At 41.4% G+C, this 24,019-nt stretch overlaps 2 protein-coding genes across 6 annotated transcripts in view; both read left to right on the top strand.

Annotated features, from left to right (window-relative positions):
- SNURF (SNRPN upstream open reading frame) overlaps positions 1–20,300 on the top strand; it is a 482,133-nt gene extending 461,833 nt beyond the window's left edge. For 2 of the 4 annotated variants that reach the window (XM_049782719.1, XM_049782718.1), the window contains exons 3-5: positions 4,904–4,999; positions 6,608–6,757; positions 13,861–13,927. In XM_049782719.1, the coding sequence (XP_049638676.1) occupies positions 4,904–4,999; positions 6,608–6,713 (202 nt within the window). In that variant the 3' untranslated portion in view covers positions 6,714–6,757; positions 13,861–13,927. Of the gene's footprint in view, positions 1–4,903; positions 5,000–6,607; positions 6,758–13,860; positions 13,928–20,201 lie in introns of those variants that run through there. The other 2 variants (XM_049782720.1, XM_049782717.1) reach the window with 2 other exon arrangements.
- SNRPN (small nuclear ribonucleoprotein polypeptide N) lies at positions 6,688–22,893 on the top strand. Of its 2 annotated transcripts, none has more exons than XM_049782711.1 (8): positions 6,688–6,757; positions 13,861–13,927; positions 15,973–16,124; positions 20,202–20,313; positions 20,709–20,861; positions 21,245–21,383; positions 22,517–22,642; positions 22,727–22,893. In XM_049782711.1, the coding sequence occupies exons 2-8, from the start codon at positions 13,925–13,927 to the stop codon at positions 22,762–22,764; spliced, it is 723 nt and encodes a 240-aa protein (XP_049638668.1). In that variant the 5' UTR covers positions 6,688–6,757; positions 13,861–13,924; the 3' UTR covers positions 22,765–22,893. The 2 variants fall into 2 exon arrangements, with proteins under 2 accessions (XP_049638668.1, XP_049638669.1); XM_049782712.1 differs by having other exon boundaries at positions 6,690–6,757; positions 13,871–13,927.
- Positions 22,894–24,019: the final 1,126 nt, after the last annotated feature.

Here is a 24,019-nt window from a genome sequence, read left to right as displayed (position 1 = left end):
CCGGTGGGCGCAGCGCGGGCTTTGTGCCGCGGCCCAAGATGGCGGCGGCCGCAGCCGTGCCCCAGGGCGCAGGCGCGAGGCGAGGGGGCGGGGCGCCTGCCGCAGTGGGGGAGGGGAGGGGAGGCGCGGGGCGGGCGCCCCCTGGCATGCGCATGAGCGAAGGAGCGAAGCCGCTGCCTTTCCGTCCCTCCTGCGGTGGAAGCTCGGCCGGCCTGACGGGACACACGATGGAGCCCCGCAGGGTGAGGGTGAGCTGGCCGAGAGGCGATCTGGGGTCTGCTCGGGGTCGGGCAGCGAGTGCGGGCTTTGGGTGGCTCGGCACGCCCTCCAGCCCTTCAGCCCTTCGCAGGGACAGCCGGACCTCGGCTGCATCCTGCCCGCCCGCCAGTTTCCCGTCGGGGCCCTACTCACCTGGGCCCCCAGGCCCGAGACCCGGGACCCGGGACCCTGGGCTCAAGAAGACGCGTGGAAACCCGTCCCCATGTCCAGGCAGCTCTGGGCGGGCGGGGCTGGTCCTGGACCCCGCCCGAACGAATTGCGAATCCGCTGTCCCCCCTGCCAGTGCTGAATCCAGCCCGCGGGCGCTTAGAGAGAAGGGACACTAGGGACGGGGTGGCAGTCCGACTGGAATGGGCGCATTGGGTCTTGCTCGCGCCCGACCGCTCGGCGCCTGCCTGGCAAGGGCCAGCCACGGAAGGACCGAGGTTCGATCCCCCAACAGGGGCGATTCTGAGCGCTTAGCCAGGGTGACGGACCCGAAAAACAAAGGCAAAAACCCAACCCTGTAGTTCATTAAGATGCACCCCGTCAGCGACAGGACTTGGAGTCCTAACCCTAACCCTCGGCCTTCGGAGAGTGGCTTGCCTCAGAGTGGTCCGCCATTTTGTGGGCTCCCTCAGGTCGGGGAGCCACAACATGGCAGGCAGGGCGCGTGGCGGCTCTTGGGCTCTTGGGTTGGAAGCCAAGCTCGAGGTCCCCGCCGTCCCACTCGCACCGGGCTTTCAGGGCAAGGAGCCGTGCTTCGCGTCTTGGGTCATCTTGCTTTCCCTAAGCGAGTCCGTGCCTAATGGCTGGGATATTTTCTTCCTGCAGTTTCTGTGTACTTCCTGCGTCCAAGTGCTCAGAGTTTTCTCTAAGATTTCCCATCTAAGATGTCGGTCAGCCTTCCTTGGACACTGCTATCTAGCTTTTTCAAGATGCGCTCATCACGTGAGCGTGGAAGTTGGACAGCACCGACATTATAGGCACAGCGAAGGCTTGACATTTAGGCATGGCTACGACTGGCTAATGCTTTCGTGGACCAGACCTAGGAAGCTTGATTTGTTGGTGGTAAGGCAGCCGCAGCCTCTTTCTAGAGGGCAAAGGAGTTCATTCTCTTTCTTCCTATGAAGAATTGTCCAGGCATTCTCTTGGATGATTTAGAGCTTATAGTTTGTTTTATTTGAGTTTTTGTTCTAGTTTGAGCCATACCCGATGGTGCTTGGGGATTACTCCTCGGTCTGCACTCAGAAGCCCCTCCTGGCAGGCTCCATACCATATGGGATGCTGGGGATCCAACCCTCTGGTCTGTCCCGGTCTGCCCCTGGTGGCCACACTCAAGGTTGACACCCTACTGTTGTGCTATCACTCTGGCCCCATCTAGAGGTTTTATTTTGGAGGCATTTGTTTGTAGTACGAGCTGCAGACTAACATGTTTATTTATCTGAGTTGCCACTATGAGTTCTTAGAATAGAGACCCTATAAATATTTCTTCTTTAAAAACAAGAGCAAAAAATAAATAATGACACACATATGCCCGCATGCTAAAACACACCCAGTAGTGCTCAGAGCTTAATCCAGGTTCTGATCTTGGGGATGGCTTCTGATGAAGGTTTGGGGATTGAGCCTTCAGCAACATGCAGGTCAAGCACCCTAACATCTAGCCCCTAGAGTCAATGTTTTCATAAGAATATGCAATTAAGAATATGCAATATTGGGGGCCGGAGAGATAGCATGGAGGTAAGGCGTTTGCCTTTCATGCAGGAGGTCATCGGTTCGAATCCCGGCGCCCCATATGGTCCCCTGTGCCTGCCAGGAGCAATTTCTGAGCCTGGAGCCAGAAATAACCCCTGAGCACTGCCGGGTGTGACCCAAAAACCACAAAAAAAAAAAAAAAAAAAAAAAAGAATATGCAATATATCATCCCTATTAATTTTAGTATATTAGCAGGTACATTTTTGTGCAAGTGATATATGAAACAAAACAAGAACAGTTACGCGTTTAATTGTGTGAGTTATTTTTTTGTTGATGATATTAAGGAGGATAAAATCATTAAACATAGATTAAAGTAAGTAGGTTTAAAGTTAAGCAGTAGGCCAAAGAGATAGCACAGCTATGGAGTGTTTGCCTTGGATGCGGCCAACCCTGGATGGACTTGGGTTTGATTCCTGGATTCCTGCATGGTCCCCCAAGCTCACCAGGAACGAATTTTGAGTGCGGAGCCAGGAAGAATCCTGAGTGCTGCCGTTGTGGCCCCAAAACCTAAATAAATAAAATAAATAAATAAATAAACGGTTTTAAAATATAATAGAATTGAACAGTATATTGCACTCTGGCTCTTCTCAATTGAATTAAATTCCTTTTGGGGGCCAGCGAGGTGGCACTTAGAGGTAAGATGTCTGCCTTGCCAGCGCTAGGCTAGGACAGACTGCGGTTCGATTCACCGGCGTCCCATCTGGTCCCCCAAGCCAGGAGCGACTTCTGAGCTCATAGCCAGGAGGAACCCCTGAGCGTCACCGGGTGTGGCCCAAAAACCAAAAAAAAAAAAAAAATTCCTTTTGAACCCTCAAGCGCCAGGGATTGATTTTAGGAATGCAAGGCAAGCACTCTACCTGCTATATTCTAAACTCGTCCCTCCATAAATTTTCAATTAATGATTTCAGTAATAACCTAATTACATGTCATGTAATTTATATAATATAATATAATAATATAATATAATATATTAGATTAATTATAGTTGTGGTATGGCATGCCAGGGATCCCTGATTAGTATTGTATTAATGTGTTTTATATTCATGTATTTGTGAAGCTGCCATATGTCTTTCAGTGAATTAGTGTTCTTTTGTGGCTCAAAAGGTGCTCTTTATGTGGGCACAGCACCTTTTGTATTTAAAGATCACTCATGAATAGGTTTGTGATTTTACACTACCAATCTAGCAGTCGTATTCAAGTAGCATAATTTATGTTCTTAGGAAGTGCTAGTATCTATATTTTTACATACTTTGTAGTAATTACTTTGTCTTAACTATATTCCCAAGGTATGAAGTGATATTTTGGGTTTTGATTTGAATTCCCATGATAATAAACAGCATAAAGAATTATTATTCCTGTGTGGGCCAAACATTTTTAAGTCTTTGGAAAGCAATCTCTTAATTCTTTGCCAATTTTAAAGTGAGGTTTTACCTTTTTATCACTGGGCACACATAATTTGGACACCAAGCTTCTAGAGTTCCACTAACATTAAAATAGATCATTTTTCTCTTTTATAAAAAAGCCTTTTGTCCATTGGAGTTTTTTTGTTGTTGTTGTTGTTTTGGTTTTTTTTTTTTTTTGGTTTTTCAGGCCACACCCGTTTGAGGCTCAGGGGTTACTCCTGACTGAGCGCTCAGAAATTGCCCCTGGCTTGGGGGGAACCATATGGGACGCTGGGGGATAGAACCGCGGTCCTCCCTTGGCTGGCCCTTGCAAGGCAGACACCTTACCTCTAGCGCCACCTCACCGGCCCCTGTAGTAGATTTTTAAAATGAGATTCACTTTGTAGATTTCTTCCTTACATATAGTATTTGTCATAAATATGAAATCAGTTCCTTATCTAAGAGGCAGTTGATAAGTGAAGGTGGCTGATCGCATTATATTGACTATGTACATGTCACTAAATAGTTCTGCTTAAGTCAGAAACCACAAATCTATACCAAATTATGATCTGAGTTTGAGTGCTACTCAAATCAACTGAACTATACCAAGGGTGCTCTGCCCTTAGGAATTACTCCTGGCATCCTCTGAACTTTTGGGGGTGCTAAGATCCAACCTGGGCCAGCCACATGCAAAGCAAATGCTCTCCCCTCCTAAACTATCGCTGAAGCCCCAAGGATTTCAGATTTATGAGTTGTCCCTAAACACGGATGATACAAAAAAGATTTTGTTTGTTTCCCTTGAGCAGGAAATATTGTGAACTTTTATACTATGGTGGTACTTAAGTGGTTTCTGCTTTTTCTTTACATATTCTTGGTGCTTCTTTTGCAAATTCAAAGAAAGTGTCAGCAGAGGAGGTAGTTTAGGTAGACACTTGATAACTTAAACTTCATGCTTTATTCCACTCTACAAAGACATCCTTACTTGATTGCCTTTTCTTTCAGGGTGTGCATATGTGTGGGTAGTTTGCTGGCGTATGAGTATTTCTATGCAGCTGTCACTATTTTGGTTTGTAAACATGAATATTATGGGTTTTAATTTTTTGCTGTTTTTTTCTGGCATTTTCTCCCAATTTACATTTTAAAAATAGAGAAGATTTTAATTTTGGTTATGGTGCTACACTCAACAGAGCTCAGGGCTTATTCTTGGCTTAGCACTGAGGATCACTTCTGGTGTGACTTGGAGAGCAATCAAATGAGTTGCCTAGTATTGAACCTGGATTAAGTGCATGGAGGGCAAGTGTCCTGCCCTCTGTTATGTCTCTCCAGCCAACGAAAAAATTAGTTTTAGGTTTCAATAACTAGAGGCAAATTTTTTTGAATATTTTAATTTATTATTTAAATGAGACTGTGGGCACTTAATAATAGATATCATAGTTTATGTTATTAAGAAGTGGATTTTTTATAAATTGATAGCCCTGTAAAGTAAAGTGAACTTATTTCTGTTTCAGGGACCGCTTACACCTGAGACGGACCACCGAACAACACGTCCCTGAGGTGGAAGTGCAGGTGAAGCGTCGACGGACAGCCTCGCTGAGCAACCAAGAGTGAGTGTAGGCTGGTCACGACAGTGTTGTGCACTGAGGAGTTGGAAATTAATGAACGAAATGTGTGTTAACATAAAAAGAAATGCTAATATTAGATGTAGTTAAAAAATCACTAATTGTGCTCTTCTAAACAGACCTAACTAGTATAAAATTTAGTAAAATTTTTTTCTGTTTCTATTTTGGGCCATGCCAGGCAGTGCTAAGGAGATGTTCCAGTTTCTGCATTTAAGTATTGTATTGCTCTTGGCAGGCTGCGTGGGGGCCACATTGGGTATTTGGGATGGAAATGGGTGGACTATGTGCAAAGCAAACAAGCAGCCTACTCACTGAACTATTTCGAGGACACCAGTGAAATATTTTATTTCCTCAAACCTACATAGGTAGGCAGGCTTTATCATTATAAAATTCTACATCCATCAATAGTCTTGCTTTATATAACTCACTTTATGCTTGCAAAAGGCCTCATGCATTGAGGATATATTGATTACTGTATTTATGCTTACTCAATTTTTTTTTTGGTTTTTGGTTTTTGGGCTACACCCGGCAGTGCTCAGGGGTTACTCCTGGCTGTCTGCTCAGAAATAGCTCCTGGCAGGCACGGGGGACCATATGGGACACTGGGATTCGAACCAACCACCTTTGGTCCTGGATCGGCTGCTTGCAAGGCAAACGCCGCTGTGCTATCTCTCCGGGCCCTGCTTACTCAATTTTTAATATATATTTTTAATTTAGTGTATTTTATTAAATTTTTCTATCCTTTCAATCTTTTTTTGTATGTGCTATACTCAGTGGAAGGAAAGACATGTTTGTAATTTTTTTTTTTTTTGGTTTTTCGGTCACACCCGGCAGTGCTCGGGTTACTCCTGACTCTATGCTCCTGGAAGGCTCGGGGCACCACATGGGATGCCGGGATTCAAACCATCATCCTTCTGCATATAAGGCAAATGCCCTACCTCCATGCTATCTCTCTGGCCCATATTTGTAACTTTGTATACATGGGATTTATTCGAGAACAATGCCTTGAGGAACTTTTCCTTTGTCAGGGCATACAGATCTGTCTTCCTTAACTTGCAGAAATGATTTCTGTAATATATTTATACTATAGCCTACTGATGGATAATGGGGTTGATGGCACTTATTAGCTATTACGAATAATGAAGGTAAATTCACTCTCTTTTAGAGTAATGCTAGCGGCCTGAGAGATAGCACAGCAGTAGGGCGTTCACCTTACATGAGGTCAATTCCCAGCATCCCATATGGTTCCCCCAGCCTGCCAGGGGTGATTTCTGAGTACAGAGCCAGGAGTAACCTCTGAGCGTGGTTGGGTGTGGCCCAGAAACCAATCGATCAATAAATAAATAAATAAAGTTAAAAAAATAAAAAAAGATTAATTCTAGTTCTTTTCTTTGTTTGTATGGCCCCAAAACAAAGCCAAAATCCCCCCAAAGAAACATTTTTTGCTTTGTAATTTCTTCGTAAATAATGTCCTCTACAGCCTGGCCCTCCATGAGGAGGTTTTTAAATGTAAAGTATCTGTCTTTCTTTCCTACTCACATCTGTAGAAACAAACGTATTCTACTTCCTACTCATCGTGCTTGTGATTTTCAGGTGCCAGCTGTACCCACGGCGATCTCAACAGCAGCCAGTGCCTGTGGTGGATTTCCAAGCAGAACTGAGACAGGTGTTGTTGGCTGAGACCCCAAAAGGTGGTTAAAGTTCTTGGGACATCAAGGTAGCAGATTCCAAGTGAACAACCAGGTTAGAGCTGATGCACTTAACGATCAGAAATAATGAAATACTAGGTGCCTACAAGCACTTAGTCGCAAAATAATTTTTTCTTAAGTATCAGACAGTAAGATTTTTAAAAGACATTTAAAAATCAAAACAGGACTTTTATTTTCTTCCCTTATATTTGTCATGCCTATTCCAGTTTCCCTTCATTTTGGCATTTGCTTTATAGATAAATTTTCACATTTTGTTGACTGTATTTTTTCAAAGGACCATAATACAAAAAAACCATCCTTTTTTCTGCTGGTTTTCAATGAATCACCTTATATAAAGCATCAGGTAAATTTATTTATAAAAAAATTAATTTAGGTACTCAAAAGGGACATTTAAACATATTTATCCTTCCTTTCTTCCTTCCGTCCTTTTTCTCTTTCCTTTTTTTCTTTTTCTTTCTTTGTTTCTTTGTTCCTTCCTTCCTTCCTTCCTTCCTTCCTTCCTTCCTTCCTTCCTTCCTTCCTTCCTTCCTTCCTTCCTTCCTTCCTTCCTTCCTTCCTTCCTCCTTCCTTCCTCCTTCCTTCTTTCAAAAATAAAAATATTTATCAAATATATTCTTTTTTTTTCTTTTTTTTGTGGTTTTTGGGTCACTCCGGCAGTGCTCAGGGGTTATTCCTGGCTCCGTGCTCAGAAATTGCTCCTGGCAGGCACAGGGGACCATATGGGACGCCAGGATTCGAACCGATGATCTGCTGCATGAAAGGCAAACGCTATCTCTCCAGCCCCCAAATATATTCTTTATTGCCTTTCATAGTGACTTTCAAAATTTAATCTCTCCAGCCCCAATATTGGCTAATTTAAATATTTGTACCTATTAATTATAGTTATGCATCACATTCAATATTAAATGAGACTTTTCAAGTGTATTTATGAATTACTTTTTTATATATATAAATTTTCTGTTCTCATAGCTGTATTTGAATCAGCTGGCATTGTGATAGTATCCATGATTAACTGAATGTGATGTGGATTTATTTATTTTTTTTATTTTTTTATTTTTTTTTTGGTTTTTGGGTCTCACCCGGCAGTGCTCAGGAGTTACTCCTGGCTCCATGCTCAGAAGTCGCTCCTGGCGAGCACAGGGGACCATATGGGACGCCGGGATTCGAACCGATGACCTTTTGCATGAGAGGCAAACGCCTTACCTCCATGCTATCTCTCCGGCCCCAGGATTTATTTAAAGTTTTTGTTTATTACATTTTAAGGAAAAACTGCTCAGAAGTTATTTTCGTGTAATGTTTTTCCCTTAGCAACTTTTTCCCCCCACTCCTCCCATTGCAACTTTAATGAGCTGTAACTGTTATACTTTATATTAGTTTCAAGTATACAGCATAAGTGTATGATACTTTCAAATATTGAAAAATTATTTTTACAAGTCTAGTGGACATCTGTCTCCTTACACAGCTTTTCCTTCTTATGAGGCCTTAACATCCACCAGTCTTTGCCCCCTTTAAGCTTTTTGGTTACGGTTGCATATTAAAACTAGGTCATACAGTATTTGTTTTCTTCTGACTTCACTTAGAATAATATCCTCAAACTCTATCCATAATGTCACGAGTGACACGATTGGAGGGGGCTGGAGAGATAATAAAGTGGGTAAAGTGCTTGCTCTGCATGAAGGCAATTCCAATTTGGTTCCCAGAACCCCGTGAGGTTCCCCGAGTCTAAAACCAGGGAGAAACCCTGAGCATCTCGTATGGTCCAAATGAAAAAAAACATTTTATGATTGTATTATTCATCTGTTGATTGCCACTTAGGATATTTTTCATAGTTTAGCTATTTATATACTGGGGGTAATCATTTGTTGATTAAAAATTTAGGGGGTTAGAGAGAGAGCACAGCGGTAGGGCATTTGCCTGGTAAGCAGCCCACCCAGGGCCAAAGGTGGTTCGAATCCCAACGTCCCATATGGTCCCCTGTGACTGCCAGAAGCGATTTCTGAGCAGATAGCCAGGAGTAGCCCCTGAGCTCTGCTGGGTATGGCCCAAAAACAAGCAAAGGAAAGAAAATTAGGGGGCTTGAGAGATAGCACAACTGTAGGGTGTTTGCCTTGCACGTGGCCAACCCAGGATGGACTGTAGTTCGAAGTCTGGCATCCCATATGGTCCCCTGAGGCTGCCAGGGCCGATTTCTGAGCACAGGGCCAGGACTAACCTGAGTACCACCCGGGTGACCCAAAAACCAAAAAGGAAACAAATTTAGATACATTTTTAGATTAATTTTTTACTTAGAACAAACCTGGCAATACTCAAGGATATTTCAGTATCGTTCCAGGTCCCCTCTATCAAAAATTTCATACTATAGTATGAAGATGATATTAGAGAGGAAGGAAGGATATGTATTTTTTATTTTCATTTTGTGTTTAGGGTTTCAGTGTTCTGGGCATCTGATTTGGGCCTAATTCTGATTATGTGCTCCATTTCTTAGTGCTCTGGAGACCATACCCATGCTAGGGATAAATGGGGTTGGCTGCATCTCTACTTCATTTTTATTTTCTTTTTTTTTTCTTTTCTTTTCTTTTTTTTTTTTTTTTTTTTTGGTGTTTGGGCTACACCCAGCAGTGCTCAGGGGTTACTCCTGGCTATCTGCTCAGAAATAGCTCCTGGCAGGCACGGGGGACCATATGGGACACCGGGATTCGAACTAACCACCTTAGGTTCTGGATCGGCTGCTTGCAAGGCAAGCACCGCTGTGCTATCTCTCCGGGCCCTATTTTTTTATTTTTATTTTGGGGTAATAGCAGTGATATAGTAATGTAGTAATATAGTAATAGCATATATATAGTACCCCGAACCAGACTGGAGTCAACAGCATTCACGCTCCTGTACTATCTCTCCAGCGCTGATTATTTTTTTTTTTTTTTGGTTTTTGGTTTTTGGGCCACACCCAGCGTTGCTCTGGGGTTACTCCTGGCTGTCTGCTCAGAAATAGCTCCTGGCAGGCACGGACACACACACACACACACACACACACACACACACACACACACACACACACACACACACACGGACACACACACGGACACACACACACACACACACACACACACATACCATATGGGACACTGGGATTCGAACCAACCACCTTCGGTCCTGGATCGGCTACTTGCAAGGCAAATGCCGCTGTGCTATCTCTCCAGGCCCTCCAGCCCTGATTTTTTTTTAAAGAAAAATCCTTTATTGGCATTTGGATCAGTACTCCTAGCAGGCTCAGGTGACAGTGACTAATTCCAGATGACTGCATGCAAGTGTAGTTCCCGCTGTACGGTCTTGTTGGCCCTGGCTTTAGCTTTAGTTTATTTTGGCTCTGGATCACAACCAAAGGTGCTCAGAGCTACTCCTGGCTCTGCTCTGGGATCATTACTCGTGTGTTTTTTATTTTTTTTTTTTGTATTGTTTGTTTTTGGGTCTCACCCGGCAATGCTCAGGAGTTACTCCTGGCTCCATGCTCAGAAGTCACTCCTGGCAAGCACGGGAGACCATATGGGATGCCGGGATTCGAACTGATGACCTTTTGCATGAGAGGCAAACACCTTACCTCCATGCTATCTCTCCAGCCCCTACTCGTGTGTTTTGAGGACTATATGTTGTCCTGGGATTAAACCCAGGTTGGCCTTGAGCAAGAAGCCTTACTGCTCTACTATCACTCCAGCCTGTGAAAAAAATATATTTAGGAAAACACTTCCCTGTTAGTCTTTTTACATTTTTTGAAGTAAAACTGGGGTTTATTTAGAAGTTCTAAGGAAGGGGATAAAGATGGAGGGAAAAGAAGATAGTAAGTAACATGGTTTGAGAGAGTTTGGACTTCTCCAAAAGTGGAGAGTCCCAATACACATCCATTCAAGTATGAAATGAAAGTACATATCTCAGGAGGGGAGATGCTTATGAGGGCACCGTGTACAAGGATTGGAAACACATGTGCTCATCTTTTTGCTTTTTCTGTCATATTATTACTAGTTCTCGGGACTTTATCTGAGTTTGGGTCAGACCCTGGGCTGTGCTCTAGCCCTTTAAGCATCTTCCTATCCCTATATCAAATATATGTAAGTTATTGCTTAAGTTTTCTGAAAGTGGTGGAAATATTATCCCCAGCTGTTTATTTGTCAGGGATTGCTCCTGGCCATTGGGGATCCATTGATCAGAACATAATATAATTAGAAAATAGTTGATTTGTGCCCTATGTGCTAGATTTCTCTGAATAATAGTTCTTGTAAGTAGAATTATTTTAGATCAGGGTCTAATAAAATTACATGAATCACTTTTGGAGGATTTAAAAATTTAGCAGTATTTTCTCTATTTAAAAGCCTTAAACATCTTAGTAGTAGTTAAAAAATTACAAAAGCTACATTAGTAGGACTGAAATTTACCCACTTTTCTAAAAATGTAATTAGTTGCAATAATGATGTTGAACTTAATTTTTGCTTATTTACTTAAATGTATGTCATTTCCCCCAATGTATTACTGAGTCCTTATCATTTATAATGAATAAATAATTGTCCATTCATGATTTACTTTTTTCTTGTACCTGTGTGTTTTTTTCTGGTTTTCTATTCTGTTGTGAATTTTATGTTTTCGCTATTTAATTTCATTATGATCATTAGGATACAGTTGGGTGTCTACAAGGTATAAGTAACTCAAGTCATACACTATATTTCATTGCATTAGAAGCATTGATCACAATCTAAAATTGCTAATGCTTTGTTGTTTCTCTATTGCCATTATTTTGTTTATAATAAATGTTTTAAAATTTTATTTTTTTCTTACAGTATTACTGCCATTTCGTGGATAATATTTCTCATTTATATTTTCTTTTTGTTAACTTTCTCAGATGCTATTTTACCATGTTTAAATGAAAACTATTCTGAACTTTGTGTCTTGATCAAGTTTGACCAACTTATATTTTTACTTAACATTGTTTTAGATTTCTCGAAAATTCACTTGAAAGTACATTATAAAAGAGAACTCATTCTGTTTGAAAAGTTTAGAATGTTTACCAAAAAAAAAAAGTTTAGAATGTTTTAATAGGAACTTAGTTAGGTTTATTTGCTTTTGAAACTTTGATGTTAAATTAACCTTGGCTGCTCATTAATCATTGCAATTCATGTGTATGCCTCTTGTTCATGAAATATTTTGTTCTCTTTTCTTGTATAGATAAATAATGTCATTCCATAATGCAATCGATTTTTCTACCATTTTAAGGATTCATGATTATAATGAGTTGTTTTAGTGTTTTCTTTCCTCTTCTCTATTGGGCCCCTTCCAGCTTTCCCAGTGTTACTGGGCAGTATCTGGTGTTCCCTAGCTTGACACGCATGTCTGTATCCTTAGGACTATGGAAATGCTCTGTAAGCTGTAAAATCTGTTCTCCACTCTTACTGTTTTGGGTCATATCCAATGATGTTCACTCAGGGTTACTTCTGACTCTGTCCTCAGGAATCACTCCTGCTCTGCCAGGAGTGATTCCCATAAGAAGTACTTATGGTTGGGGCCGGCAAGGTGGTGCTAGAGGTAAGTTGTCTGCCTTGCAAGCGATAGTCAAGGAAGGACCACGGCTCGATCCCCCGGCGTCCCATATGGTCCCCCCAAGCCAGGGGCTATTTCTGAGTGCTTAGCCAGGAGTAACCCCTGAGCATCAAACGGGTGTGGCCCGAAAAACAAACAAAGAAATGAAGTACTTATGGGTCATTTGGAGTGCCAGAATTGCATCTGGATTGCTTGGCTGCATGCAAGGCTAAATGCTCAATCCATTGTACTTCTCTCTGGAGAATTGGGAGCGATTTTACTAGGAATGTTTGTACTGTAAATGCACAACTGATGGATCAGTTTAACATTGTGCAGTCTTGGGATATTGGAACATACCTTGTTTGGGATGCTTAGGCTACCATTCAGTGTCAGGGATAACGCCCCAGTGTGATACATGCAAGACACATGCAAGACATGCACTTTAGTGCCTAAAGAAATGAGGAATTTCTTTAATGTATAAAATTAAATACCCAGGGCAAGAGATTATAGGTGTTTACTACACATTTTCCTTCCATCCCTCAAGCCTTGCATGTGACTTACCTGGATTCATTGTCTGCTGTCCACAAAGTCCTCTGAGCCATTCCTTTATCATAGGAGTGATCCCTGAGTGGAGATGAATGAGTAAGCCTCAAGTGCAAGTGGCCCAAACAATGGCCCAACTAAATCCTGTCACCACTACCAAGAAGTCACTCTTGAGCACTGTTGGGTGTGGTCCCACATGCCTCTCTTCCTTAGCCAAAATTCCAGCATTTCCTTACTGGAAATTATCTTTGCTTCCTCCTAGGTCATGCCAGGGTTGCTTGCCTGTGCTTGATTTCTCAATCATTTATAATTGCAGTCAGATACTTTTTCTAGATTTAAGTATATTTGGCTACCATACTAGAAAGGGTGGTAACATTTTAGAAAATATGTTTTTTTACTAAGTTGCATGAGTATTCATTGTTTCTTAAGTTGATTAGAGAAACAGTCATTGTGTCCATTTCAAATAGCCCAAAACTTGGTTGTTAATGAAAAAGTTTAACATTTTAAAGAGGTTTGATATGTTGGTAGATTAAATATTGAAAATAGTTAGTTGATTAGTCAAGAAAATGTGAAAGAATATAATCACAGGGACTCAGAAAATGAAGCATATTGAATTATTGAGTTGAGAGGACCTGCTAGAGCTAGATGATGTTAGATTGCAGCATTATCTTCCGTGTGATGAAAATAATTATTACATTTTGGGAATGAAAAATGAAGCCTTTTGTGTTCAAAAAAGTTGTGTAAAGGAAAATTATGCCTTCACTATATTAAATGTATACTTTTAAAATGTAGAATTTATGGTGCAGAAAATTAGAAATTTGATTTTGCTTGGACACATTTTGTATGGGCACTTGTGGTTTGGTTATGATTATATCTGTTACATTGTTTTTTATGCAGAATTTTCTGTGTATTTTTCACCTGGTAATGGCAGTGTGGCTAGCTCATACTTTCCTCTGCAGGACCTCTCTGCTCTCTGAAGCTTCTGCCCAGCTTGCTTTGTTTGTGGGAGAACCTGCATCATTCCTTTATCTGTAGCCTTCCTTAGGTTTTCAAGATCCTGAAACTTTATTTTGGACACTGGATTGGTGGAACAGCAATCATGGTAAGAGATATTTTGTAGTGTGTGGTGGTGGGGTCATAATCTGCTATAAGTGCTAAAGTATTGGTTTTCCAAAACGTGGTGATAATTTTGATGCTTTGCTCCTGTACTTACTGATCTGTAGTTAGGGATCATTACTGGCACAGGGAACATAAGGGCTGTCAGGATTGAACCTTGGTCAGTGACATGCAAAACAAGCCTCCTACCTGCTGTATTATCTTTTTTCCACCCTATATAGCTAATTTTTTTTTATATAGCTAATTTTTAACATCCTAAGTTAAGGGCTCAAGTCTATATAGAAGGTCCTTATTACACAGAAAATTAACTGGAAAATCACTTTTCCTGTTACAGAGGTAATATAAGGTAGGAACATTTGAGTTATGATAGTGAAAAACCATCCTTTAGATTATTTCACCTTTGTTGAGATTATATATACATATATAAAGCCTACTTTTAAAATGTACTTGGATTTTGAGTCGTACAAGAAAAAGCAATCAAGTGCAATCCCAATGAGTTTGATAATTCTGTTAGTATTTTCAAGCAAGGATAGTAAATATGGCTGAAATTCATTTCTACGATTTGGGGAGAAATTTTAAATTTGGCCATGTTATACTGTATTTCAAAAGACCACAGTATGTAATTGAGATAAAATGTTATATGCATATTTACATTATTAAAATTATAATAAAATATTTTTCTATTAAAAATCTTTTATTTTGGGCCAGAGAGACAGCATGGGGCTAAAGCATTTGCCTTGTATGCAGAAGGATGGTGGTTCAAATCCCGGCATCCCATATGGTCCCCTGAGCCTGCCAGGAACAATGTCTGAATAAAAATAAAAATAAATCTGAAATTAGAAAATACATTTTCTGGGTTTTTTTTGGGGGGTGGAATGGGCAAAGCCAGTGATGCTTAGGGGTTACTCCTGAATATGTGCTCAGAAATTGCTTCTGGCTAGGGGGACCAAACAGATGCTGGGATCAAACCCAGGTCTGCCCTGGGTCAGCTGCATGCAAGGCAAACGCCCTACCGCTGTGCTGTTAGTTCAGCCCCTTTATTTTTATTTTTTATTTTTTTGGGTTTTTTTTGGGCCACACCCATTTGATGCTCAGGGGTTACTCCTGGCTAAGTGCTCAGAAATTGCCCCTGGCTTGGGGGGACCATATGGGACGTTGGGGATCGAACCATGGTCCTTCCTTGGCTAGGGCTTGCAAGGCAGACACCTAACCTCTTAGTGCCACCTCGCCGGTCCCATTTTTATGTTTTTTTTTTTTTGTTTTTTGTTTTTTTTTGGGGGCGGGGTTTGGGTCACACCCAGCGGTGCTCAGGGGCTACTCCTGGCTGTCTGCTCAGAAATAGCTCCTGGTAGGCACGGGGAACCATATGGGACATCGGGATTCGAACCAACCATCTTTGGTCCTGGATCGGCTGCTTGCAAGGCAAACGCCGCTGTGCTATCTCTCCGGGCCCCCATTTTTATGTTTTTAAATTAAAAATCCTTTTAAAACTTTGTTACTAAAATGCAAACAAAAAATTGAGAAATGTGGATTATGGGCTGGTGAATGTGATTTACACAGACTTTGGGGACTGAGAAATGGGTCATTGTAATTTGGGAGTTTGGGCTACACCTACTGGTTCTTGGGGCCCATGTGAGAGCACCGTGTAGCTCTGGGACTCCAGAGTAGAGGGGCAGCTGCATGCAAAGCAGTCGCAGACTGACTTTCCCGTCTATTAGCTCAGTGTTGGGGGTAAACAGGCCATCCCATCAAGTAGATGAAAAAAAATAACATTGGGATTAAAATTGGGAATGTGAGGAATTAGAAAGAGCTAACACTATAATGGGCAAATGGACATGGGATATTTTGGGGGCTCATAATTAGGATGGGAAATTACACAGGGTTGAATTCTGAACAATTGGGGGTGTCGCAAAAATGACATACAAGAAGTCCTCATGAAAGGACCTAGGTTGGGAATGGGTGCACAGAGGAAAATGGGAGGGAGGAAGACCCACAAGGAAGTGACTTACAGTGGACTTTTTGCTCTTGAAGACAGTGGGAAAGAGCAGCAAGATGCTGCAGCACATTGACTACAGAATGAGGTGTATCCTACAGGACGGCCGCATCTTCATCGGCACTTTCAAGGCTTTTGATAAGCATATGAACTTGATCCTCTGTGACTGTGATGAGTTCAGGAAGATCAAGTAAGACAACTTTGGGTTAAGGGGCTTACTTGGAAGGGTGAAGCCGTTCTGATTCATTACAATCCCTAACTTACGTTAGGAGGGAAAGACCCATGTCTCATCGGACTGATAAATAATAGGGTGATGTTTACACTATTATGTAGTGCCTTGAGTCTAAGTTAGGTCAGATTCCCAGACTTTTTTATGTTACTGTTTGCTGTTTGTGCATTCAAATTGAATTTGAAACAAGTTTATGTATTTTTTAAAATTTTACTAAAGGATTGGAGCATATGATGCTCTGAGTGCCTCCAGGAATGATTCCTAAATGCAAAGCCAGGAGTAACTTTAACATTATCAGGTGTGACCCCCCAAAAGAAACAGTTTTAGTACCATAAATTTTATAAAAGTATCATGATTTACAAAGTGACTACAAAAATCTGAATTCAGCTAGTTCAGCAGTGTTCTTGAACTAAAAGCCTTGATTTCGTAAACACCTCAGGAAGGAATAGGTACCACACTATTTGCTCTTATTTTAATCATTATTTTAATCGTAATAATCACTGTTTCCCTAATTTCTAATGCTTAGAAAGTCATCCTTTTAAGGCTCACCCAGTCTGTTTTTGCTCAAGTAACTTTATCAATGTTCACTGGTTTGTCACTTATCTGTTAATTTTAATTCAATTTTATTGAGTACTTGGATTAAGCTCACTCGAAACTTGATTATTTTCCTTTTGCCTTTTTTTTTTTTTTTTTTTTTGGTTTTTGGGCCATACCCTGGTAACGCTCAGGGGTTACTCCTGGCTATGCGCTCAGAAGTTGCTCCTGGCTTGGGGGACCATATGGGACGCCGGGGGATCGAACTGTGGTCCGTCCAAGGCTAGCGTAGGCAAGGCAGGCACCTTACCTCTTGTGCCACCACCCGGCCCCTTCCTTTTGCCTTTTTATAACTTTCTTTAGCTCCTTTTTTGTAGCACATTGCAACCTTTTATTTATACATATTAAAAGATTTTCATTTTAGTTTTTGGCACCATACCTAGATACTGGTTCCTGCCCAGTATTTATTCATGGGTCTTGTTGGTGATGGTCAGAGGGGTTATGTCATCCTGTATTCAAATTCATATATTCAGCCCTAGAAAGGATGGTCTTCTGGCCCAAATTTTTTTTATATTGAGATAGTATTTTTAACTGCTTTAAAAGGTTTTTTTTTTTGTTCGTTTTTGGGCCACACCTCCTGGCTATGCGCTCAGAAATCGATCCTGGCTTGGGGGACCTTATGGGATACGGGGGGGGGGGGAATCGTATTTTTAAAAGTGCCCATTACATCTAACTAAATCATTGGACACTACTGCAGCAGCTGTTTTCTTACTTTTAGCTATTATAGAAAACAGTAGAAACTCTTTAATGCTATTTTCATAAACTTTCAAACTCTTAAAGCACTTCATATTATTGTTTTAGATAAGTATGATAATTACATCCAAGTCTGTACAGTGACCTGTTGGTGCATTGGATTTATTCTTGGTTCTGTGTTCATGGAGTACATGGATTACTCCTGCGGCACCAGGGATCAGACCTCAGTTTAGCATGCAAGGCAAATACCCAACCTTCTAATATCTCTTTGGTCCACTATAGCAGCTTTTATCCTGAAAAATTCAAGGTGGTGGACAACTTGAGATTTTCATATGTATTTAGACGATTAGAGTAGTACATGCCAGTTCAAATATTTGCTATTATTTGGATGAACTATGTTCGGTTTTAATAAAATTCAGTGTTGATGTGATTTTTTTCCCCACTGTATATCTTTAGAAATGATATCTTGGAGACTGCCATAGCCCCTGGGCAACACTTTTGAAACCTAGTTGGTGGAACTGTCATTTTGCAAAAGCACAGTTTTGGGGACATTTGACGACATAATTTCATTCAGTTGGCTTTTTAAAGTGTGGGTCCATAATTGTGAAATTAGGGGACATTCAGGATCATTTTATTTGGGGGAGCCACACCCTGCAGTGCTCAGGGCTTTTTCCTGGCTTGGCTCTCATGAATCACTCCTGGTGGGCTCAGAGGCCATATGGGATGCCAGGAACTGAACCCAGGTCAACCACGTATAAGGCAAGCAAACAACCTACACATTGTTATATTACTCGACCCCCGCTTTTGGGGCCACATCAAGTTAAGCTCAGGGACACTCCTGGCAGAGCTCATGAACCATGTGGGATGCTGGAGATTGAAGTGCTCATACTACTATACTAACATTACTCTGCCTTTGTTTGAGTGGCATGGGATGGGGACACTCCTGACAGTGCTCAGGGCATATATTCAGTGCTTGAACTGGGGTCAGTTACATGCCAGGAACACTCAATTAGCCTTCTTATCACTGAGGCCTTTCAGGAAAACTTCTCTTGAGGCTTTTATCTTCAGGCATTGTGTATAATGTCATAATGAACTGGCCGTTTTGTCACTGTCCCCTATGTTTTTTTTTTTTTTTTTTTGGGTTTTTGGGCCACACCCGGTAACGCTCAGGGGTTACTCCTGGCTATGTGCTCAGAAGTTGCTCCTGGTTTGGGGGACCATATGGGACACTGGGGGATGGAACCGCGGTCAGTCCAAGGCTAGCGCAGGCAAGGCAGGCACCTTACCTTTAGCGCCACCGCCCGGCCCCAACTGTCCCCTATGTTAACAGTGATACTGTATAAAGTTTTTAGATAGGACAAAATCATGTCATGTCCAACTTCTGTAATATTAAATCCTTTTTCTAGACAGACTTGGAACTATCTCATAAAATATTGTTGTTTCATTATTAGTATACGTTATTCTTAGTATATTCCTTGCCTAATAATTGGATTATTTCAGAAATTTCTTTTTTTTTTTTTTTTTGGTTTTTGGGTCACACCTGGCAGTGCTCAGGGGTTATTCCTGGCTCCAGGCTCAGAAATCTCTCCTGGCAGGCACAGGGGACCATATGGGGCGCCGGGATTCGAACCAATGACCTCCTGCATGAAAGGCAAACGCCTTACCTCCATGCTATCTCTCCGGCCCCCATTTCAGAAATTTCTAAAATGGTAGGTGCTTAAATGCTAATTTTTAAGTATTTGATGAGGACTTAAGGTGTTATTTTATCACTCAATTATAGGATGATTTATATAAATAATACTGGTTGAAGTTGTACATTTGTCTTGAGGATTTCTAGAATGACAATTTGTTCATTGCTTTTACTTACTAGGTTCTATAATATTTATGCATGTATGAATAAAATTTTTGCTGCTACTGCTGAATAAACTAAATCGGATATGATCTTTCCTGTGATATCCCATCCCCATAGTGGTAAGGCCAGGGATACTCAGGTGTCTGTTAGTCACTTTTTTTGTTAGTGAGGGATTCCATCTTGCAATGTTCATGTGACCTGGGGACTACTACTGAAAGATTTGGTCATACTGCCAGGCAGATTATTCAAGGTTCAATGCCAAGGTCTAATGGAGCAAGGTTTTGATAGGTGTTACCAAGGATATCATACCCACCTAGACTTGAATACTTCGAAAGTTCTCATATATAGCCCATTGAGATACCTTTCAGACCCTCCTTTTAGTTACCAAATACCTTCTTTGATACTCTGATTTTAGTTGGAATACGAAAATTAACTGTCTAGTAAAAATAGTTTCCGAAAATTTTACATTTTTGGTTGGGTTTTGTTATTGTTTTTGCTATATACAGTGGAGTTCATGGTTTACACCTGGCTTTGTGCTTAGATAATGAGCCAAGTGACTTACCCATAGTACTATCTCTCCAGCCCCTTATCTTCTTGTGGATACTGAGGTTTGTTTTGCCCATGTCATTTGCATCTGCATTTTTCAAAGAAGAAATTAGTTTTGCTATAAAATAAGATCTACAGAACGTTCTGGAAGACTGCCTTTTGATAGGAAAGAGCATTGCCATTCATTCATCTTCACAGATCAAGTGAGTACTTTTGTTTTACAACTACACAACTGAGCACATTTAACTGTGTATTAGTCCTTGTATTTATTGAGACTTAATGATACATATCTTATGATTATATACTATGAATCTTAAATAGGCTTATCCTAACTAACATTTATTTCTTTATAGGCCAAAGAATGCAAAACAACCGGAGCGTGAAGAAAAGCGAGTTTTGGGTTTGGTGCTGTTACGCGGGGAGAATTTGGTTTCCATGACTGTGGAAGGACCTCCTCCCAAAGATGTAAGGAAGATGCTGGATCCGACATAAGAATGATGTGGAAAAACATTACATGACCTAGTCTGAGTCGTCAGGATCTGACAATGTTAAGATATATAGAAGCCAAGTAAAATGTACCTTGCACTTGATTTCAGTCAAATACTTGTATATAATTAAGTACATGAGAATTTTCTGGTTAATCTATATGCCGGATACTACTTAGATGTCAGTATTCAGATTGCTTCCACTGTGACAAAATACTAACTGTAATAAATGAAGATTTGTATACATACCTTTTTTTATCCTTATGAATATAGGAAAAACCCAGAAAATACTAATGTGGGAAAATGGTGTGATGTGGATGTCATGCTCTTTTACGAATCTTGTAATTTGATTTCAAGTGTAAATTTTTTTTTCAGACTGGCATTGCTCGGGTTCCCCTTGCTGGAGCTGCAGGAGGACCTGGGGTTGGCAGGGCGGCTGGCCGAGGTGTCCCAGCTGGGGTCCCAATTCCTCAAGCTCCAGCTGGATTAGCTGGTCCAGTCCGAGGAGTTGGAGGGCCATCCCAACAGGTACGGAATAATAGAAAGGACAGTGCTAACATTCTGAAGGTTCATTCTTTTGACATATGAGTCATATAGTGTGTTGTGAATACAAATTCTACAATAGGAAGCAAAATATTTGGGCAGACAAAATAAGCACTAGTAGGAATATTTTATTAGCGTTTGTAAGTAAATAAAATCATGAGAACCAGAACAGAATTGAGAAGACAAAAGGGGGGGCTTAACCTAATTAAAGGAAATATTCTGTATAAATGAGGATGTTAATGTGCAAAGGATTTTTTAAAGACCGTGATGGGAACCTTGCAGGATTGTCATGATGATTCTAAAAGCCCTGCTGGTTGCTTTGTGGATCTGGACATATGAGGGTATGGCTGGCTTGCTTGCCTTCCTAGGTAATGACGCCACAGGCACGAGGCACGGTAACTGCAGGTGCTGTAGCAGCCACAGCCAGTATTGCTGGAGCCCCAACACAATATCCTCCAGGACGGGGGACACCCCCCACAACCGTGGGCCGTGCAACACCGCCTCCAGGTAAGAAACTATGAGAAAGAATGATATAGATTTAGGTAGATTATTAGTCTATGAAGAGATGGCATTTTTTGGAGAAAGCGAGTCAAGCCATTATCATTTGGTGTAAACTGTAGGATCTCAATTTAAAAATTAAAAAGCAGGTCATACTGATAGCACAGTGGTAGGGCAATTGCTTTTTCCATGTAGCTGATCTAGAATGGTTCAATCCCCGGTATTCCATTTAGTCCCCTGAGCCGGCCAAGGACAATTTTTGAGTGCAGAGCCAGGAATGATCCCAGAGTACTGCCACCTAGAATGTGGTCCACCCCCACCCCAAATTAAAACGCAATGATTTCTAAGTAGATGATGAGCAAAGATGCCCAAATGCTATCTAGGACTTTGAAATCTCTTTCCACATTTTTGTGGGTGTAGGTAGGTAGCCAGGTATGTGTGCAAGACACGGCTTTGGAACTCTGCATAGGGATGCTTCTATAGGGTTGGGGTTAAATGGAAATTTGAGGAGTCATTTCTGCAAGTCTGACTTGAACTTTGCTGACTTGGCAAATTCCTCACTTAACTGCTCTACTGTCTCTGCAGCCCTGGAAGCGTTTGTTTTTTTTTTTTTTTTTTTTTGGTTTTTGGGTCACACCCGGCGGTGCTCAGGGGTTACTCCTGGCTGTCTGCTCAGAAATAGCTCCTGGCAGGCACGGGGGACCATATGGGACACCGGGATTCGAACCAACCACCTTTGGTCCTGGATCGGCTGCTTGCAAGGCAAACACCGCTGTGCTATCTCTCCGGGCCCCGCCCTGGAAGCATTTTTGAGGTGGGGTTCTAAGAGGTTCATGCTGTGCTCATGCGTAATCCTAGTTCTGTATTGAGGGAACCATTCCTTGTATTGCGACCCAGGAAGCTCCAGGAAGGGCACTCAGGTGAAAGGCAGAGATCACCTTACCCTACCCTGGATGATCTTCTAGGACCTGCACACAGTTACTCTTGACTGACCAGGCCTTGCTTCAGTGGAGGAGCTTAAGTGATTTAAAAGAATAGTACTGTACTGACAGTGGTCTATTTCTCTGCACTTTCTCTAATACCACTAATTTCTGTTGACAAGTGACATAAGGATGTGTTTTGTTGCGTTTTCATTTCTGTAGGCATTATGGCTCCTCCACCTGGTATGAGGCCACCTATGGGGCCTCCCATTGGACTTCCCCCGACCCGAGGTACCCCAATTGGCATGCCTCCTCCAGGAATGAGACCCCCTCCACCAGGAATTCGAGGTGAGTGGAGGCCTTCTTACTTGTGCCACCCTGGACACCGAATATGTGTTGTCATCTTATGGGACTTTACTTTTTCTTTTCCAGGTCCACCTCCCCCTGGAATGCGTCCACCAAGACCCTAGAATTCTAGCAATTCTTCTTTGTCACTTTTGTCCTGCTTTGAGATTTGTGAAACTGTGTAGAGTGTTTGGAAGTTTTCTGTCTCCTCCCTACTGCATACTATTAGTTAATAAATGGATAGAGCAATTAAACTGACAGTGTGGTATTTTTTTTCACTATTGCTATTGAGTTTGAAAGAAAATGGATTTATTTTAGTTTTTGACTTAGAGTGAATCCATCCTATTAATACACAAATCATTTTCATTTTAAATATTAAAAATAGTTGTAATTCTTTAGCTTTCCTCGTCTGTACTTTCTACATGGAAGATGAAGGGCTCTAGATAGTGTCTTGATAATTTAAGATTCCCACTTCCCTAAAATTCCCATTTTATTTTGCTGTACATATCTGAAAATATGTAGTAGTAGAATGAATAATCCTATAAAGCAAAGTATTAAAATGATTCAACAGGTTTTGTAATTGAATCAAGTAATTTAGAATACAGGTACTTTTTTCCTTGCAATTTTACTTCATTTGAACACCATTTATAGTGGTATGGTGATTTGTGTTATAAGAGTAAATGGCATCATCCTGAAATAATCATCTCCTTGTAATGAGTAAGTATTTACTATTAAGTTGCTTCATTTATAAATTTTTACTTTTTAATCTTAAAACATTGTCATGTGTAAATTTGTTCATAATACAATCATTTCAGGCATTAAATATTTAAACCAACCCTACCCCCAGTATAATTAGTTTATTTCAGTTGATCCTTGGGTTGTTTCTGTTGAAGTATATAGGGGAATGGCCTTTAGCTGCTGCAGATAATGCAGAAAGGGACTTCTGACGCCTTATTTTTGCGAGTGGCACGGAGGGAGTATGCAGAGTTCGAGTAGCAGCATCCATTATTTACTGCTTTAAGATGCTGTAAATAGAGGCCAGAGAGAGCATGGAGGTAAGGCTTGCATCCTTGCATGCTGAAGGATGGTGGTTCGAATCCTGGCATCCCATATGGTCCTCTGAGCCTGCCAGGAGCGATTGCTGAGCATAGAGCCAGGAGTGACCCCTGAGCGCTGCCAGGTGTGAACCAAACACCAAAGGAAAAAAAAGATGCTTTAAATAAGGGCTGGAATGGTGGCACAAGTAGTAGAGCATTTGTCTTGCACATGCTAACCTAGGACAGACCACTGTTTGATCCGCCAGCATCCCATATGGTCCCCTAAGCCAAGAGTGATTTCTGAGAACATACCCAGGAATGACCCCTGAGCACCACCAGTTGT

Source organism: Suncus etruscus, chromosome 11, assembly GCF_024139225.1.
Source record: "Suncus etruscus isolate mSunEtr1 chromosome 11, mSunEtr1.pri.cur, whole genome shotgun sequence".
NCBI classification, from domain to species: Eukaryota; Metazoa; Chordata; class Mammalia; order Eulipotyphla; family Soricidae; genus Suncus; species Suncus etruscus.
Note: the sequence above shows the minus strand (reverse complement) of the source record. Positions and strands in the feature narration are given on the sequence as shown.